Below are 20,689 nucleotides of genomic sequence, written 5' to 3' on the forward strand. Positions count from 1 at the left end.
CATTTGCCTCGAGGGGGTTAAGCATCAGCGAAAGCCAGATACACAGTCACGCGTCCTGCCGCCCCCTTTGGGCCAGAGTCTCTGGAAGCTCACCTCCCTTTTCAGGGGATGCCCTGCTGGAGCAATTACCGGCTCTTGTATCAGACCTTCCCCAAGGTACTTGAGTGACAGACGCACTCCGCACATGGGGGATTGTGTGGAAATGTACTAAAGATGGACAATATATGTTCTAAGGGAATGAAATACAATGTATAAACGCGTACTACCAATTCGCAAATTGCCGGTTTCACCATGAAAACCGCTAATAGGTCGGGACTCCTAATATGTAAATCAAGCTCTAACGTTAAACCTATCACTTGCACCAAACCTCGCATCAAATCATGGACAAGTTGGATTGATAGGTATCTACACCTAGAGGAACAAATAGCTTTCAGTGTGCCGTGTCTTCTGTAAAGCAAAAGTGCACCGTTCAGTAAGTAACATTAATCCGCTAACTAGAGCAGAGTCAGATTTCAATGGACGCTCTGTAGTCCGATGACCAAGGTATGATCATATCTAGAATTCTATCTTCCTCCAAGAAATATTAAGCATTAAGAAATGTGCTTAGTCCTTCTTTATGGCAGACACACTGGTGAAAATGGCAGCAAAATGGCCACATTCGACTTAAACAAGATGTCAGCGGTTCTTTTATTTAGTTGCTTCCCTGTGAAATGGATCCAAAAAAGAACAAGGTCGCGAGTGATGCGCGCACGCGCCACAGCGAGCCATGTCATTCCAATTATCACACCCGTGTCTGGGTACGATAATTAAAACCATATGACGGCCGGTGCGCGTAATAGACACCAATAGGCCAGGGGCAGAGCAATGCGCCCGGCATTGGCCAATTGCGTGCTGTCTTTGATAAAAAGACTCACGGAAAAGCCAATAGCGTGCCCCAAAAGGAAAAGCACACACACACGAGCGTGTGCAATTTCTAGATACATTTTCAAACCCCTCTCAAGAGGTCCCTCGCTGCACGAGCAATGCTGTGCACTGCAACCCAGGCGCGAGACCAAAAAAGATTGTCTACGGCTGTATGGGAGGAATATAGCAGATGGAAAGATTATGAAATGTGCTCAGCTAATTGAAATGCATAAATGGAATAAGTGGCTTAGCCTACCAAAGGGGACAGAGAACTGTGCTTTAAGGTTGGACCTTGGTTTGATGAATGTAACATTTAGATACTTTCAAAAAATATTTAATTATTAGGATGGTATTTTAATAGCTACAGAAGGTGCAGAGTAGAAATATCACCGCAAAAATATTGTGGGACAGAAATATTGCCGCAAAAATATTGTGGGGAAGAAATATCAACAACAAAAATATAGTTGACAAGACTATCGACTGACAGGTAAGTAATATCGATTACATAAATATCTTTATAATAAATAAGTTTACAGAAATATAGTTTACAAAAATATCGATTAATTAAAAATTGTATGTATTTTAGTGTTTTTTATGAGAATTGTTTGTCATTTTATTATAGGTTTAAGAGTTTTACTAGTTATTAATTTATTTTAAGTTTAATTCTGCGTTTTTAGTTCTGTAGCGGATTTATAGGGGAATAGGTGGTAAGTAATTACATTTTATAAAATATATTGAATAATTCTGTTAATTGATTAATTAATACTTTAATAATTAGTTTATTAATTTCAATTAGTCAATTATATATAATTAGGTTGTTTAATTAATTTTAGGTGTGTGTTGTGGTGTTTATATGTGTAAATTGTGTGAAGGTTGGTAAGTAATTAATTTTTTTATTGATTAATTATTAAAAACTTTTAAATTAATTACCATTAATTAATTTGTAATTATTAATTGTAATTGTGTAATTAATTTTAGGTGTGTGTTTTGGTGTTTATATGGGTAAATGGTGAGAAAGGTGGTAAGTAATTAATTTTTTAATAATGAATAAATATTAATAAATTAACTTTCATTAATTAATTAGTAATTATTCAATTTAATTGTGTGATTAATTGTAGGTGTGTGTTGTGGATTTTATAGTGTTAAATAATGCGTAATAATTTTTTAATTATCTTTATTAATAATAATATATTTAAATGTATATATTAATCATGATAATATTGGAAATTAAATTTAATACAAATGTTGACGGTTTTATTTTTTATTGTTTTTGGGATCCAGCTCGTTCCATACTGTTGCACTCACTGGAATGGGAATAGTAATTTTTACCCCTTCGCTAACCAACGCTTTCCCTACTGTTGCACTCACTGGAGTGGGAATAGTAATTTTTACCCCTACGCTACCCAACGCTTTCCCTACTGATGCACTCACTGGAGTGGGAATAGTAATTTTTACCCCTCCCCTATCCAGCTCTTTCCCTACTATTGCACTCACTGGAGTGGGAATAGTAATTTTTACCCCTCCGCTATCCAACACTTTCCCTACTGTTGCACTCACTGGAGTTGGAATAGTAATATTTACCCCTTCGCTATTTAGCGCTTTCCCTACTGTTGCACTCACTGGAGTGGGAATAGTAATATTTACCCCTACGCTATCCAGCACTTTCCCTACTGTTGCACTCATTGGAGTGGGAATAGTAATGTTTACCCCTATGCTATCCAGCGCTTTTCCTACTGTTGCACTCACTGTAGTGGGAATAGTAATTTTTACCCTTCCGCTATCCAGCACTTTCCCTTCTGTTGCAGTCATTGGAGTGGGAATAGTAATTTTTACCCCTTCGCTATCCAGCGCTTTCCCTACAGTTGCACTCACTGTAGTGGGAAAAGTAATGTTTACCCCTTCGCTATCCAACGTTTTAACTACTGTTTTTATTTTGTTATTAAATGTATGTATATTTTTTTAATAGTTTAATGTATTAATTAAATATAGAATATTTTGTTTTAAATTATTTATGAGTTTATTTAATTTTTATATAATTAAAAAAGTTTATAAATTAAATAAAGATAATAGTTATTAAAATAAATATATGTATATCTACACTGTTTATATTTATTAAACTTGGGTTTATTTGTTATAATTAGTTAAAATATATATTACATTTAATTTATTTTGTTAATAATATTAATATTATTTAATTAATTTACTTTAAGTTATGTTATTTTTTAAAGTCGATATTTTTTACATCTATATTTTTTCCATTGATATTTTTGAGTCGCTATTACTGTACTTACCTGTGTAAGTATAGGGATTCGATATTTTTGTAATCGATATTTTTTTCATCTATAGGTTTGTAATCGATATTTAAACATGGAACCCTACGGAAGATACTTAAAAATATATCATTAAAAGGTATCGCCTGTCAGAAAAGGATGTATCAAGGGTGACAAAATTAGGGAAAATAATGGCACAGGTTGACCCACTTGGCTCTTGAAACCCGGAAGAGAGTTCCCAGTTAACCAGGAAGAGGGTATTGAAAAATCTTTTAAAAAGCTATCAAAACAGATTTAGAGGCCTGTGAAAATAAAAAGAACATTAACAATATTCTCTGGAAACATTTACTCAAACCTAACAGACAAAGAATAGAAATTCTAGATAGTGGATATTGAAGCTGTGATTAGGACAAGTGCTGTCAAGTGCGGTCATTAATTTTCTGGAAATTAGTTGAGAATAAGAGTGGGCAGAACTTGGGTGATACGAAATTATGTCCTTTCTGTAAATCAGGCTTAGTCACATTAGCTCACCTCATTGCCTTTTGTATTTATTTTTTTAACAGTAAAGGAGAGACTTCTAATTTCTGATTTATGACAAATAAGAACCAAACAAATTGATGAATAGTTAACTTGTAGAAAGAACTGTGGTAATATAAGATTATGCTACTGAGTTTAGAAATGTTCAGATGTGATCAAGATTAAGACAGATCTGCTTCATATATAACAATGTGAATTAAAGCAACGAAAAATATGTTGAGTACGCAAAAAGAAAAGAAAATGGAGAAAAGGTTTAGTTCCACTGGTAAGGTGGACAGTTACAGTCCACTTCTGATTGCTAAATACCTCCGTAGCATTATGGGTTTGTGATATAACTCTGATGCTAGGTGAGGAATATACTAAAACTGAAACTTGACTACTCGTAATACATTTTATACTATGCAATGCATTTTTATGTAGAATTCATAGCACATCTCCCTTTTATAGTATTTTTTGTCATGGGAAACCCTTACTCAAATGCGGAGTGTATGCCCAGTCAGATAAAGGGGTAATTTAATAACAGAACTTTTTTATAACATGCTTCTCTTACTTTATCCTATCTATCTGCCAGAAATGATGCTGGTAGTTACGATCAAATATGAATATATGACATAGTTAGGGGCCTTTCGTTGCCTCTTTGTAGGTTGACTTTTTTTTCAAGAATATTTTAAGTCTTTAGCAACATATTTATCGTTTCTGATATGAACAAGATAATTTTACGCGTTTTTATAAATGAAAACAAAGACATTCTTTAATGATATTTATACAATTAGTTTGTACATACTGACAGTATTTTTACAATGACTTGTCATCCTAAAGTTTGTTTTGCCTAAATTGGTATACTAACAAACACAATTAAACTTGAGCAGGAACATCACGGCGTGGGCCCAGGTTAATAGTAAGTACTAAATTGTAATATGTACAGAACTTGATCTTCAAGCATCATTAATTGTGGGTACATGAGAAGGCTAGAATGTTTGAATTTTATGGTGACAAGGAACTGGGATTGCGTAATGTGCTCAACATTGACAGAGGTGCACCTTTAGTAGGGTGCAAGAGAACTGGGTAATGGCAATCAAAGGCAGAACACCAATCCCTTCAGTTAGGAGTGTCCAGCAGAGAAGGGCCAGGGAAACTCATAGAAATATAGTTTATCTTATTTCAATAACCTCTCAATCCAGTTTTACAACCCAAAGCTTACAAGAACAATCTAAAATAAGCATGAATTGTCTTATTTAAAATGTACTGTTATTTTCACTCCAACCTACGCCATGCATTTTGTGATCAGATAATCGCAGATGCTCGTATTTCCTCAGATATTCTGTATTGCACTACATCAAGCTTGGCAGCACGTCAACAATTAAGCACATGTGTCCACGCATACAGCTTGCATACATGTCTGTACGGAGCCTCACCTTGTAGAACATGTCTCCTTCCTCCATCAGTTTGCTCAGCAGGATGATCATGATGTCGGGTTTGGAGGTGGCCATCGCCCAGGTGGCTGGACCTGCAGTGTACAGGATGCATGATGGGTAAAAACTCATACAATGCCAGGGTGGTAAGGAAGCAAGGTGAAAAAAATAAACACAACAGAAGAAGAGGTTGTGGAAGGTTAGGGAAGAAAGAATTTCTGCTGACGAGAACAACTTGACATGGGCCTTAAAGCATATTAGCTTTGAATAGTGTGACTCCAATCGCTTTGCAGGTTTTTAGCCAAACTGTATTTAAGCTTTTGAAAATATAACACCATGGAAGCTTAGAATGTTTGAAACTGTGTGCTATGTGTGTTTTCCTATACACTTTATTTTTAGGGTTACAGTGCACGATTACTCGTTTAGGCAACTGCAGTAAATCACTGCTTTAATTAGTGCAGCAATAATGCACATTACTCGGAAAATAATAGTTTGAAATTATTTATTAAAGTGGGAAGATTTATTGTAGTTTCTGCTGCAGGAAACCCCAAAATCGGAGAAAGCAGAGGGCCTCTAGTTTACAAGTGGTTTAGTTATTAATATTACTATCTACTGTCGAACTGATTAAAGCATTTTGTGGTCAATAAAGTCGCCCAACTAGGCTTTACCTGCACAATCAAAATGTCAAGTGCATCCATCCAATGTTTAAAGTTTAGCTTATAATAAAAATGTTTTGCGTTCATCTCTTCAACTAATTGATGATTGTCTACTTAACTGTAGAACAGAACAGCAACATTCTGTACATAAACTGGTATTACATTTAGAGCATTGTAATTGTGCAGGAAAATAAGCAAGAGAGGAGGAATATCATACTTACCCTGTAATCATCTATTTGTAGCTTGTAGTGCTGTAGATTTATATGCTTAGCATTATCATGCCATCTAGTGTTGGACTCAGATAATTACAAGTTGTTATTCTTTGATGAAGTCTTTGAGTCACAAGGTATAGTGACCCCTCCGGCAGAGTGCATTGCGCATGTTCGCGAGAGCGTTAGAAAGATAGGAGCAATTAAGTGACAGAATAGAGAGAACATGCATATAAAGTCTTCAGTGTGTTAAATATGTTTTCAAATAGTTTGAATTAATACAACCAAAAGCTTCCGAGGAGGCGGGTGGGTGCATATGAATCTACGGCACTACACGCTACAAACAGATGCTTACAGGGTAAGTATCATATTCCATGTGCAGCATGTGTTGGCCGTAGATACCTATGCTTTGCATTGAAAGTAAAGCTGTGCTCCCCTTACTGTGGCTAGCGACTGGTTGAATTACTTGTTTGAAATGTTTTTAGTACAGCTTGACCCGCTCTTGCTTGCTGATTAGTGAGTACATCAACAAAATAGTGCTTAACAAATGTTTGTGGGTTTTTCCAAATGGCTACTTTTCACTTCTCCTACAGGAATATTTTTAAAAAAAATAGTGGCTCCTTGTTTACGTGTGGAATGAGCTGTTATGGTACTGTAAGCACCCTTTTATAAAAAGCCCTTTCTGCTACTGTCTCTGGATTAGGAAAAACAATCGTAAATCTGTGGTTTTGCTTGCAAGAACTACTTTGCTAGCCTAAACCTTAGAGAACGGTTCTTGCAAAGTGAGTGCTTGCAAAAAGAATGGTTCGTGTAAAGTTAGTGCTTGCAATTCGCTTGTTTTTCTGAGAGATGTGGTTGCTACTAGAACTGCAACCTTCCAAGTTAAGTGGATTTAACATGAATGAAATGGTTCAAATGGCGATCCCATAAGGCTGGCAAGTACAATATTTATTTTCCAAGTTGCGGCTGGTGGAGTGGAAGGTGATATAACTCTTTGAAGCCCTCATATGAATGCTTTAATGACTGGTGTTAGACCTGGCATCATTGGTGTGAGTCTCCCTTCCATTTCTGATGGATTGCCTCCTCTGTTTTGATATGTTTTGCTGGATTAATGCTTTGGGCACTGTGCCACTGCTAATCAATGACACAGTACAAGTACTCCCTATGTTAAATTGATGTACTAATTGGTAATTCCATGATTGGGTTATTTGATTAATCTGTCAGCCCATAGTACAGTGCACCATGTGTGCCCAGGGCTTATAAAACAAATGCTGCTGGTGGGCTTGCAGCACTGGTTGTGCCACCCACAGAAGCAGCTTGTAAAGTGTGTCTCAGGCCTGCCATTGCAAGGCCTGTGTGCAGTCTAGCACTGCCATGTCGACTTGGCCAAGTGCACCCACTTGCCAGTCCCTAAACCTTCCCTTTGCTTCATATTAGACACCCCTATGGTAGGCCCAAGGGCAGGGTGCATTGTAAGTATAAGGTAGGACATGCTCTGATGTGTGTAGCATGTTCTAATAGTGAATTACAGCCATTTTCGTTTTTCACTATTGAAGGCTACCTGTTCTCATGGGCCAGAATGGGCAGTTAGATTATTACATTCTTATAATCCTAACTGACTCAGTGAACATGGTGGAAATTCGAATTTAGTATGCCTGAACTCAGAATAATAAAATACCTCTTTTAGTAAAGTTTATTTTAATATTCTGTGTTTGCAAACACCACTTTTAGAAAGTAGGTATTTGCTTGCCTAACCATTTTAGCCTGCCTCTGCTGGGCTGTGTAATCCTTGTCTGGGTTTGTGAGTGACAGGGGTGGGGTATTCCAGGAGACAGGCTGGGACAGCCCAGTGGTGAATAGAGAGATCTGCATCTAGATAGGATGGAGGAGTTGCACCTGGGACCTGAATAGGGCTGGGCCTTCCCTCTACGATGCTGGCTCCACCTCCTGTGGCTTGTCTGGTGTCTCTGCCCAGCACTGTGAAAGAAGAGAAGGAATCATGTCAACAGAGTGCTCCAGAGCTGTATCTTCCCTCCCCTGTGCTGGCTCCACGTCCTGTGGGGTGGCTGATGTCTCTGTCCTGCACAGTGAAAGGAAGAAGAGAGTCATGTAAAGAATTGCTCAGGAACTGGTTTGGACTAGAGAACAAAGGATTTGGGGGTATAAATATTGGGACCCTGATCCCAAGAAATTAGATCACTTCTGGACAATAAACATTTCTGCCAAGTAGAAGAACCAAGTAAGCTGCAGGAGTTGTACTGCCCCTCTGCCAGTGTGCTGTTTGCTTGGTGGTTTCTTCATTGCCAAGGGAAAGGAGAAGGAACTTTGTAAGGACTTTCATCTACAGAATATTCTCCAAGGGCTTGAATTGTGCTTGCCTCCTGCTGAAGTCGCAGGGACAAAATACTTCACCTCCAGCTCCCTCCTGAATTTCCTTGCTGGGAATTCTGACTCCAGTCACTTGCGTGCCGCTGGGAGCTGGAAGCGCGCCGCATCGAGAAGAAGCGTGAAAGCTGAAATTATCACAACGCCGTAGAAGCGGGTCTTTGTCGTATCTCCCTGGAAGTGTATGTTCATCGAAGCTGCCTGCTGTCGCATCACCGGAGAAGCGTGACAACATCGAGAGAGTCGCCATCGCATCACCGGAGAAGCGTGTCGCAGGGCCTGTCGCGGCTCCAAAGAACAGAGTCATTGCAAGGCTGCCAGGTCATCATCGCATCGCCGCATCAAGGGCGCCATCTTCTCGCATCGCAACCAGATCAAGGTGCCATCTTGCGCACCGCAACGGGCCTGCAGGCCGAGAATCTACACATCCCCTCCGCACCGGTAAGGCTCACGACGAGTCCCCTACTCTGCGCAAGCATTGAGGAAGGACGCAACCGTTCCTCCGGGTCACGGAACGGACGCATCTCCCCTTTTGCGAGCCTTTTGCTCACTTTGCGTGACGCATCCAGGTACTTTGTTGAGAACTTTGTCGCATTTGCCATCAACTTGAACTGAGACTTTGATCATCTTTTAAGTAATCTTAAGTTTAGTATTGTAGATTTTTGTCGTTTGTGGTCTTGTGTCCATCTGTAGTGTTTTCACTGTATTACCGTGTATATTCACAAATGCTTAACACACTGCCTCTGACATAAGCCTGTCTGCTCATGCCAAGCTACCAAGGGGGTGAGCAGGGGTTATTAAGGAGTGTAATCCCCTTATCCTGACTTAGAAGTAAGGGTCCCTATTTGGACAAAGGTGAATACCATTGGCAACTAGAGACCCCCAGATCTAACAATGCTATTTTGAAGATAGACTTATGTTGTCCATTTCGCCTATAGGCTGCTCATGCTGCTAAGTGCAGCCTAATGGATGTGTAAGAAAGTCTTGTTAGTTGCAGATGGAAAAGATAGCCTATAATATTCTGTACCGTAGGTGTTAAAGGCTGCATTTGTTTATTTATACAGAAATGTACAAATTGTTTTTGTTTAGCTGCGTAACACACTCTAGTTGTAGGCCTACAAGCTTGTTTAAGTATATTCATACATTCTTGTGGTAGTTTTAAATGTCCAAATTCTAAGACTTCAGGAGCCAAATCGCTATATTGAGGTTGGGGTGTATTATTTTCCCTTGGTCCTGAGTCAGTAGTTGTGGCCAAGAGGTAGTTTCTCATATTGCACTAGAGATAGTTGCAGTAGTGTTGTGAACCATGGCTGCTGTGCCCATGTTTGGGCTATTAGGATTAGCGTCAGAGAGGTTTGTGTTTACTTTCGAATGACATATGGAATGAGTGGGAGAGGAGGCAAATACTAGCCAATTCATCCATAAGGCATTGTCATTGGAGAGTGGGTGATGGAAACTGGATGCCAAGCTTTGGCATTTGGTGGTGTGATGAATGGCAAACAAGTCTATTTCTGGTGTCCCACACCTCTTGAAATAAGAGTGGAGTACTGTTTGATCGATCTCCCAATTGTGCACCTACTGTTGTGTTCTGCTGAGCATATCTGTGAGGCGTTTGTCTACCCTAGGTAGGTATTCTGCTAGGAGGTGGATTTTGTTATAGAGTGCCCAGTGCCAGATTCTCTCTGAGAGGAGAGAGAGCTGTGAGGAAGGTGTCTCCCCGCCCAGTTTTTTTAAATAATGCATTGCAGTCCTACTGTCTGTTTGTATCGGCACTCTCTTGTGGTACAAGTGATTGCGAAAGGCTTTGAGGGCTAGCTGAATCGGTAGTAGCTCCAAATGGCTGATATGCAGATGTGTTTGAGCTACTGTCCACATACCACGAAAGGTGAGATGCGTCTGTACTAGTGTTGATTTGCGGAATTGGGGGTTTGAAGAGCTGGCTCTGCAAAACATTGTTGTTGTTTCACCACTCCAGAGAGCGATGAGTTGCTGGCCCTACCAACACTAGATCTCGTAGACACCCATCCGCTTCAGACCACTGAGATTGCAGTGTGTGTTGAAGGGGACACATATCTAGACGAGCGCGGGATACTACGGATACGCAGGAGGCCATCATTCCTAATAGTCCCATCACATTTGTTACTGTGATCTTAGTTTGTGGCTGAAAAAGGGGTTAAGTTTGCATGAACTTTGTGGCTCTTTTGCACTGGGATATGCCTTGGCTGTGACTGAATTGAGTGTTGCGCGTAGGAAAGGCTGAGTTTGCAAGGGATGCAAGTGAGACTTCTGTATGTAGTTGGTGAATAATTGTATTACTTGTTGAGTGTGCTGGACTTTGGATAAGTCAATCGTCTAGATATGGGAAAACATGGATTCCTTGTCTTCTGAGATGAACTGCCACTACTGCATGGCATTTTGTGAAAACCCCTGGAGCTGTTACCTTTTAATGGTAGCACTTTGAATTGATAGTGTTGTCCGTTTAGCTGAAAGCGTAGGCAACGTCGATGTACTGAATGAATGGGGATATGGAAGTAGGCATTTCTGAGGTCTAATGCCGTCATGAAATCTCCTTGCTGTAGAAGTGGTATTACTTCTCGTAGTATAACCATGTGAAAGTGTTCTGAGGAGATGTGCCTATTTAGTGGCCTGGGATAGAGAATAGGCCTTAGTATTTTCTCCTTTTTGGGCATGAGAAAATAAAGGGAGTACACTCCATGTCCTTGATATTGTAATGGTATTATTTCTATTGCTCTTTTTTGAAGGAGGAAAGAATCTCTTACTGTAAGAGTGTAAGATGTTCTTTTGGCATTTTGTTGCGGTTTGGGCGGAATTGTGGGTGGTGTTTGTTTGAGTTCTAAACAATACCCATCTTTAATTATGGATAAAACCCGTTGGTCTGTGGTGATTTGTTGCCATTGTTGATAAACATTTTGTACCCTTCCCCCCACTGGTGTTGTATGTGTTGGGGGGAGGTGTAGGTTGTCACAGTTTTGGAGGAGTAGGGGTTGTGGCAGTGGTTGCACGTCCTTACCTTTGTTTCTATCATTTGTTTTATAGAACATTCTCTTATTAAATTTGCTTTGATAGGAACCCTGCTGTCTATTGCTATTGATTGAGTCAGTGGAGGAATTCCCTCTATCTGTACCTGTGTTTTGACCCCTATCAAAGGAACCCCGGTAAAGATATGTTTGTAGGGCCCCCCCATTGCTTTAGCTGTTTCTGTGTCTTTCTTTAGTTTATCCAGCATTCCATCTACTTGTGGGCCAAATAAATTCTTCAATCAAAGGGTAAAATAAGCAGATGTTGTGGTACATCTGTCTTAATCCCAGGTACTCTCAACCATGCATGGCGTCTGAGTATACTGGTGTTAACATTGTGTGCACTGGTGTTTGCAGAGTCTAAGGCACATTGTATGGTCCCATTGGACATTGATTTGCCTTCTTACACTAATTGTGCTGCCTGTTCCTGGTATTGGTTAGGGAAATATTGTAATAGTTCTTGAATGTCATCCCATGCGGCCTAATTTTTATCAAGAGAGTAGTCCCACAGAATTTGTGATACGCATGTGGTTGGCTGCTTGTGCTGCTACTCATTTATCTGCTGCATTGTATTTTCTACTCTCCTTATCCGTAGGAGGTGCATCCCCTGTGCCTTGAGAATTGGTGAGTGTGGCATAACCTGGTCCTCAATATACTCAGGGTCCAGTGGACTTTGTTTATATTGTTTCTGTACACGTGAGGTGATTGCCTAGATTTAACAGGTTGCTTAAAAATATCCTGTGTGGATGCTGGTATACCTTTAAGCATAGGTAGTGTTTGCATCCACTTCCCCTTCCGGAAACCCACCATACACCACCGCACCCAGCAGATGCCTTGCCGCAGCTGGGGCAAGATCACCGAGGACCAGCTAACCGCCGCCCTCGCCCAGAGCCCACCCGCAGACCCGACTGACCCCCCACGCCGCAGGCTGCAGCCACAGACAATGGATCAACGACTGCGCCAACACCCTTGCCCCATTCAAGAAGCCCGCCAACACCCACACCAGCAAGAGAGTCAGCTGGTTCAACAAAGACCTCCAGGCCTCCAAGAGAGCCTGCCGTAAATTAGAGAAAAACTGGACCCGCGAAAAAACACCGGAAAGCTACACAGCCCACAGGAACACCACCCGCCAACACCACCAACTCATCAGATCCGCCAAAAGGACCGCCTTCAGACTGCCTAGACAACGCACACAACAGCAAAGAGTTCTTCAACCTCGTGAAGGAACTCTCCAACCCCAGCTCCAACATCAACGACATCCCACAATCTCAAGACCTGTGAGACTCGCTGGCCACCTTCTTCCATCGTGAAATTGCAGACATCCACGACAGCTTCGACACCGTCACCACCTCGGCAACATCCGACACCCCCGCTCCCACGACCACCACCACCACCCGCACGCTCGCCTGGACCAACATCAACAACGACGACACCATTAAGATCATGAACACCGTCCACTCCGGATCCACGGACGACCCCTGCCCACACCACATCTTCAACAAAGCCAGCACAACCATCGCACCCCTTCGAGACAGCGACCTTCCCGGGGAGCTGGAAGCACGCAGAGATCAACGCCCTACTAAAGAAACCCAAGGCGGACCTCAAGGACCTCAAAACTAATAACCCATCTCCCTGCCCCCGTTCCCGGTGAAGGTAATTGAAAAGGCCGTCAACAAACAATTAACCAGCTTCCTCGAAGAGAACAACATCCTGGACCCATCCCAGTCCGGGTTATGCAGCAACCACAGCAACGAAACTGCCCTTATCGCCGCCACCGACGACATCAGGATCATGCTCGACAACGGAGAAACCGCGGCCCTCATCCTCCTGGACCTGTCAGCCGCCTTGGACACAGTCTGCCACCGCACACTAAGAGCACGCCTCCACGACGACGGAATCCAAGAAAAGGCCCTGGACTGGACCACCTCCTTCCTCTCCGGGAGAACCCAGAGCGCCCGCCTCCCCCCTTCCGCTCCAAAACCACCAAGATCATCTCGCACCCCAACGCTGTTCAACGTCTACATGGCACCACTTGCCCAAGTCGCCCGACATCACGACCTAAATATCTCCTATACCAAAGACACCCACCTGATCCTCTCCCTCACCAAGGACCCCCACACCGCCAAAACCAACCTCCACCAAGGAATGAAGGCTGTCGCCGACTGGATGAGGGACAGAAGACTGAAGCTGAACTCGGACAAGACAGAGGTCCTCATCTTCGGCTCCACCCCCTCGGCCTGGGACAACTCCTGGTGGCCAACGGCACTAGGAGCACCCCCACACCCACCAACCATGCACGAAACCTAGGGGTCATCCTCGACCCCACACTCTCCATGACAAAGCAGGTCAACGCAGACTCCTCCTCCTGCTTCAACACCCTCCGCATGCTTTGCAGGATCTTCAAGTGGATCCCCACCGAAACTAGAAGGACGGTCACCCAAGCCCTCGTCAGCAGTAGACTGGACTACGGCAACGCACTCTACGCAGGAGCCCCGGCCAAACTTCTGACATGACTCCAACGTATCTAGAACGCCTTCGCACGCCTGATCCTCGACATCCCCCGCCGCAGCCACATCACACCCCACCTGAAAGACTTGCACTGGCTCCCCATCAACAAGAGGATAACCTTCAAGCTCCTCACCCACGCACACAAGGCACTCCTCAACACCGGACCAGCGTACATCAACAGACGACTCGGCCTCTACACCCCCGCCCGCCAGCTCTGCTCCGCAGACCTCGCCCTCGCCATCGTCCCCCGCATCCAAAGAGGCAGATCTTTCTCCCACCTCGTCGCCAAGACATGGAACACCCTCCCCATTCGCCTCTGAAAAAACTGGGGACCTTCTAACCTTCAGTAGACTCCTCAAGACCTGGCTCCTCATACAGCAGCAGCTGCCCCCCCCCCCATGTGCCTTGAGACCCTCATGGGTATGTAGTGCGCTTTACATATGCTATGATTGATTGATTGATTACTCTTTGTGATCTGTTAAGTGTTTCTACCAGGAAATCATCTTCCTGTTGCAGTGTGCAAATTTACTTTATGGTATGTAGTAGCAGCCCAACTAATGATGTCATGATAAGCTGATGTATCATCTGGTGGTGAGGGTTTGGATGGATAACTACTTTTATCAGTGTCACCCAACAGATCGGCATCATGAATATCCCATGGATCATGAGATGTATTGGGATCACCCTACAGATCTATAAAGTAAGGAATATTATGATGCTCAGGTTGATGGTCACTATGAGGTGATTGATTTGGGTATGGCATTGGTTGCTCAGAAGGTCAATGTTCTGGCGACTCTACCTGTTCTGTTCTTGTAGGTGTAACAGGTAATGTTGAAGTAGGAGATGATGGTGTAGTAAGAGAGGGAGGTGGGGGAAGGAGAAGGAGGAAAAGAAATAAGACTTGTGCCTCTGTCATATTTCTTTTTCTTTCGTTGATGGGTTTGTTGAGGCCCAGCAATGTCCTCCTCAAAAGATTTCTTCCTTTTCTGGAGAGAAACAGAAGCATGTGATGGTGTTTTTGTGCCCAACTTCCCAGTATGACGGTTTCCAAATAGAGTTTCTTGTCCTTTATCCAGCTTGACTTGCAAGCGATCAAGAATGAGCTCTATTTGTTTTTTCTGTGACGCTGTATTATTTTTTTGTTGATTTAGACACCGAAGGAGGGCGTCGAAGAGACTTTATGTCAATCATGTCTGGAATATTTTGCGTGGCAATTAGGAATGAAGCTGAATTACTTTTTTTCATCCCTAGTGGACATAGACTTGTAGAATGGAGACGAAGAGTTTGAAGAATGGCATGCCGGGAGGGCGCTGTGAATTGATTGATATAATCAGTTGCTATCTTCCGAATTGGGGATTTATCGGTCTGGGGAAATAAACCAAAAGCCTATGAAGACTTCGGTGTAGATTGAAGCTTCGGTCCCAGAGCTGCAAATACCGACGTCCAAACTCCATGGCAGAAATAACAAATCTAACAAAGGAGCCGAGGAACATGCACAAAACACACCGGAGGTGGTGTCACCATGCCTCTTGATTCAAAGACTTCTTTAAAGGAAAACAACTTGTACTCCGAGCCCAACACTAGATGGCAGGATAACGCTAAGAATATATATCTACAGCCAACACATGCTACGAATATTATATTACTTTTCCTGAAACACCATGTTGTTCTCATTAAGAAAGAAGAGGACTACCCCTGCCAAAAGACAGTGCAACAGCACCATCTACTGAGCTCTCATCACTCTCGCCCAACTCCTTGATTAAACGATGCAGCTGAGAGAAATTCTGCACAGACATGCTTTTATTTCAGTGTAATACTCCTTGTCTTCAAATAATCATTGTATTTATGTGGGTTTGAGAACGGGGAGAGTAGGATAACTGTCAAATGTTTTAATACAGAAAATCGAATAACAAAATCAACAGGGGAAATGTGCCCCAAACGTATTTCCGCTCCAGGAACAAGTGGCCATTTGGCTGGAGCTCTTAGAAGGGGAGTCAAGTTGCCAACATTTCAACAGCATGCCACACGTTTATGGATAAATACATTTTTTTTTTACCACTGCTCCAAACTAAAAAATATGAAGCTTTCTGGGTACTCTGGGCCTCACGATCATAAAGTCGTGTACTGAACACCCTCCCCTGTACTGTACTAGACACAAACTCGATCCAAGTGCAGCATCTATCTGCTATGGGCGATAATGAATTGACACAATTTCATTAACCAATCTGTTGACCTGTCAGCATACAGTGTATTCAACTGTACACGCGACGGGCCGATATTCCCTAACCCTTTTCTGAAACGTGTTGCAGAGGTGAAGGTTTTCCGGACGGACGCCGCCCGGGTATGCGGGTAACTGCTTTGTAATCAGAAATCAGTGACCCCTCAAAAGGAATGCAACTTGAAATGACGGTTCAACAACCTATGGAACCTCCTACGGGATGCACAATCCGACACCAGGGACAGTGTTCTTACAGGTGATGATCTTAACATAAACCAGAGAAGCTGAAGTCTACAAGACTTCAACTGTATAATGGATGGTGATACTGACAGGTGAGTCCCCACCACTGAAGTAGTGTGGCTCACTGGTTAGAGGCGGCAGACCCGAGAGCAGAGGACGGCCCGGGACCAGGGTTCGATTCCCGGCGCGGCAGGTTTCTGGACCAGGGTCAGCGGACTCGATAATTCTCTCGCCTCGGCGCCCACTCTGATCAGCGTTCACACTCGGCAACTCTGGGCATTAGCTTGCCTCATCTTCACTAACGGCCCCACCAGACCGCTGGGGATGCCTGGTCTCACCCTGGAGATACCCATTAAGGGACCATCTCTCAGGGAAGCCAGGAAGGGTTTCGCAGCGGTCGAAGCGCCTTGGGACCCTACGGGTAAGTAGTGCGCTATATAAATGCCTATACATACATACATACATACACCACTCCCCAAGTAACAAACAGATTTGCAATGGTTCTGGTAGATATCATAATTACTCTGGGCAGTTTAGAAATCTGGATATTCCTACAGCTATTGGACAGGCAGTATGAGCGTCACTTCAGCTCACAGCACTTACAGTAGAATAGATCAAATACTGGTTACTTGCAGTGAGAGTTCAGGAGGCAAGATATTTAAATATACTCTTCTCATATCACCCCCTCAATTTACTGAGTACCGTTATAGAAGAATCAATATACCGATTCTCACCAGGAAATTGCAGCCGGAGACGCTGTTAGAGTCACTCTTCTTATCAAGACATCCACAATTGGAATATAATTCGAAAATAACTGGGGGTCGACTGAATCTAGATCAAATGAATGGGAGGATTATAAGACCGGTCCTGCAGGTCGAATGAATGATTCACGTGTACAGCATCAGGAGGCAGCTATAGAGCACCCTTGCTGAGCAAAAAGAAAAAGTAACCAAATTACAGAGGTTAGAGATCACTCCGCCTCAAACTAGGGAGAACTGCTGGAAGCTAAAAGGGAGTTTGGAACATATGAGAAACTTGATAAATCCCACCCCTTAAGCAATACATGCAAAGGCATTAGGTCGAGGCTAATTCAGGGAAATTATTGGCTTGCAGGGACCTTCCCTCTTCCAGAATATTCACAGTGAACAGATTAGATGGAACCCGGTCTGTGAATAGCAATAAAAAAACACTGCATCAACACTTAGCACCAGGGCTCGAGTCGGGGCTACCACGCGAGTGGACAGCGTTCCCCCCACTTATTTTACCGGGGGGGGGGGGGGGGGGCGCCCCACCCCCCCTGCCAAACAGCTGGACTTCACTCTTTGGCCTCTCCGGGACGAGGAGCTCGGTGCCTTTCGTGACGCCACTTCCTGTCATGACGTCACTTCCGGTGACAGCGTCACCCCCCCCCAACTTCTTTTTTTACGACTTGTGCCCTGCTTAGCACACTTCTACAAAAGACAGTATCAGATCATAGGCCTGTTGAAGCTTACATGAGAGAGCGTGGACTCCCTATACCCACTGAGGAACAGATGGAGAATCTGACAGGAGGAACAAGTGGAGGCAACACAAGTAATGCCCATAAGGAGTGAGCCTAGAAGTGTCCGATTTTCTACATACTTCTACCAAGTCTTCACCCCATAACTAGCAGACAAAGTGCCCAAGGTACATAATGAGGCTAGAGACATTGGCACATTGACCATTACTTTGTATGTGGTACTTTTATAGCTGGAACCTAGCCAAAAGGCAGATGAGCGCTATATCCAGCAAAAAAGTCAATGAGTGATAGGAGACCTGCTAAAGATCCCATAACACATGACAGTATCCGGGGTGCTAGCCTCTTACACATGGTACCTGTTAAACAGGATTACGTTCAAAGTCTTCTGTATCTGCATCGAGCGTATATAACAAAGGTCCTCGACTACTAAGTCACATGATATGATCTTACATTCCTAATAGATTTTTGTGATCAACTGACTCATATCAATTAGCGGTCTTTAAGATTTGGAAGGCTAGAAATGGTGGCCGTTCTTTTGCATACCTGAGACGATTCATAAGACTAAGGAAGAACTGAGATTTAGGAAGCCAATCAAAATCATGTTATTTGTCTAATCCAGGGAAAATACGATCTGGATAATAGCAGCATAGCACTGGGAGGCCAGCTGGGTAGCAATGCGCTTTACAAATGCCCAGACTAGAGAGGCAACTGGTTTGTAGACTGAGTGCATTGTGATGCAGTGTTCTTTAAAGAGATGAGTCTTCAAATGTATCTAAAACTGAGCAGTTTTGGACCGCTTTAATGGATACGAGTATGTTTTTCCAGAGTGAATAGATGGAAAAGGCCTGCAGCCTTGTTTTTTCTTTTTTCCATTGTTACCCCGCAGTCTGATGGTGTCCTGGCTGCAGGTGTGCCAAGAACCGCTAGAAGTAGCTTGTCTGCAAGGTAAGTGGGTCAGCAGGTCCTGATGGCCTTGTAAAGGATGCAGCTGGTTTTGAAGATGCAGCTGGTTTTGAAGATGAAGCAGGCCAGCAAGGGGAGCCAAAGGAGCTCCCTCAGAACCACTATTATGATACTGAAACAGGATCAGTCACATAGAGGTCCTGCTTTATACAGATATCAATGATAAACAAAGACACAAAAATGCTCTTCAAAGCCCTCACAAATACACTGCATAAGGTTGCCTGCTTTCTGCTATACTTAGACCAATGTTCCTTCATTCTGGGCGCAGCACACCCTCCAGCTTTTGAAGGCTCACTGCTGTATTACACACCACAAACACATCAAACGAGGAACGCGCCCTGGTCGCATTTTGACACGGAGAAAGCCTTTAACACACTGGATCGTGGCCTACATAATGGTAGTCCTGGAAGGCCTAGGCTTTGGTCCGATTGCACTAAACGGGTCAGGTTTAGAGGTATGGAAGACGGAGCAGGGCACCAGGTTACGAAGCTCTCTCTCGCCTCTATGATTTGCCCTTGCGGTAGAACTGCTAACAATAAAACTTACAGCGGTGTTACAAGAATGGGGAATTAAGCTTTACACTATACACTTGCATATTTGAGACTGCCCTGTATATCGACCCAACTACTACTTTAGGAGTTAGGTGTGGAATGTTCTTGGGAGTAAGAACAAATTCGAGCAAGTATATTTTGTTTCCACTAGGAGGAAGAGTGAGGGTGGCCTCAGGAGAATTCCCATATTTAAGAATACACTGGGGCAGGGCAAAGTTAAGATATATGGAAATACAGGTGGCTCAAACACCCGAGAAACAATATGTGTCCTCTCTCCATTATGGGTAGCACTGCTGTTGCCAAAATGGCACTCCTCCATTGCTGCCTGTATGTAGGACAAAACGCAATGTGCCACATCACACCATCTACGTTAAAGAACTAGACTGGGTCATTGTGTCAGTCGTACGTGCCAGGAAAAGGAGAAGAGTTGCACTGAGGAAGAGTCTGAGCCTACCTGCCGTAGAACTCCATTACATAGCATTTCAGCTACATGTAACAAAATGGCACTAGGACGTAGGTAACTGGGAAAATAGGTTATTGACCAGCTCCCTGTGGGAGGAGTTACTACTGAAGATACTTATGAAGGGAGGTAATGTACCTTTTTAATACCCAGAACGGAGACAGGAAGGGCTTGCAACAGTAAAGAGAGCACTTAGATGGCTCCCATTCTCTTGAGTCTTTGACTTGTGGGGTTTTCAGACACTTAGACATATAAGCCGAGACCTGTTAATTGCTCCCTGGAGATCTTTACCCGAGAGAAAGCTTTATTTTATTTCCTGATTCATCTGAAAATGCATCCAAACAGTCTATGGATAATACTGGTTTCCACAGAATGGGCACCGAATATTGTAGTATCCAGTCCAAGACATACAACATACTTTTCTGCATCCTAATCGTCATTTATTGTCTGAGAGAAGGCATGGTCATGTCCTCTGGCAAGGCTGACAACACCTCGTGTGCCATGTTACAAAGGGCACGAGTGACAACAACCAAGCACATTCATAGAGCATGATCGCATTCGTGGAGCATGATGCCAAAGTAGAAAGAGAAAAAGCTCTCTTCTTGCCCATTGTGCCAATTCTGGGGATCCTCTGTCTCAGAAAGAAATAGTAAAAGGATTTGGAGAAGTAGGAAAATAATATGAGTTTACTTTGCTTATGGAGGCATGCACTGGAAGACTCCACGGTGTTGGATGTTGTATCAAGAATTTTGGATCACCTGCTACTGGACTATGACACCTTTTAAGAACATGATTCTCAGCCCGGGAAACAATGGCCTAAACTAACCATTCAAGACAGACT

At 43.1% G+C, this 20,689-nt stretch overlaps 1 protein-coding gene across 6 annotated transcripts in view; it reads right to left on the reverse strand.

Annotated features, from left to right (window-relative positions):
- TANC2 (tetratricopeptide repeat, ankyrin repeat and coiled-coil containing 2) overlaps positions 1–20,689 on the reverse strand; it is a 2,511,073-nt gene that overhangs the window by 93,113 nt on the left and 2,397,271 nt on the right. For all 6 annotated transcript variants that reach the window (XM_078645079.1, XM_078645083.1, XM_078645080.1 and 3 more), the window contains one exon: positions 5,126–5,217. In XM_078645079.1, coding sequence (XP_078501205.1) covers positions 5,126–5,217 — 92 coding nt within the window. The remainder of the gene's footprint in view (positions 1–5,125; positions 5,218–20,689) is intronic.

Source organism: Lissotriton helveticus, chromosome 5_1 (assembly GCF_964261635.1).
Source record: "Lissotriton helveticus chromosome 5_1, aLisHel1.1, whole genome shotgun sequence".
In the NCBI taxonomy this organism is placed as follows: Eukaryota; Metazoa; Chordata; class Amphibia; order Caudata; family Salamandridae; genus Lissotriton; species Lissotriton helveticus.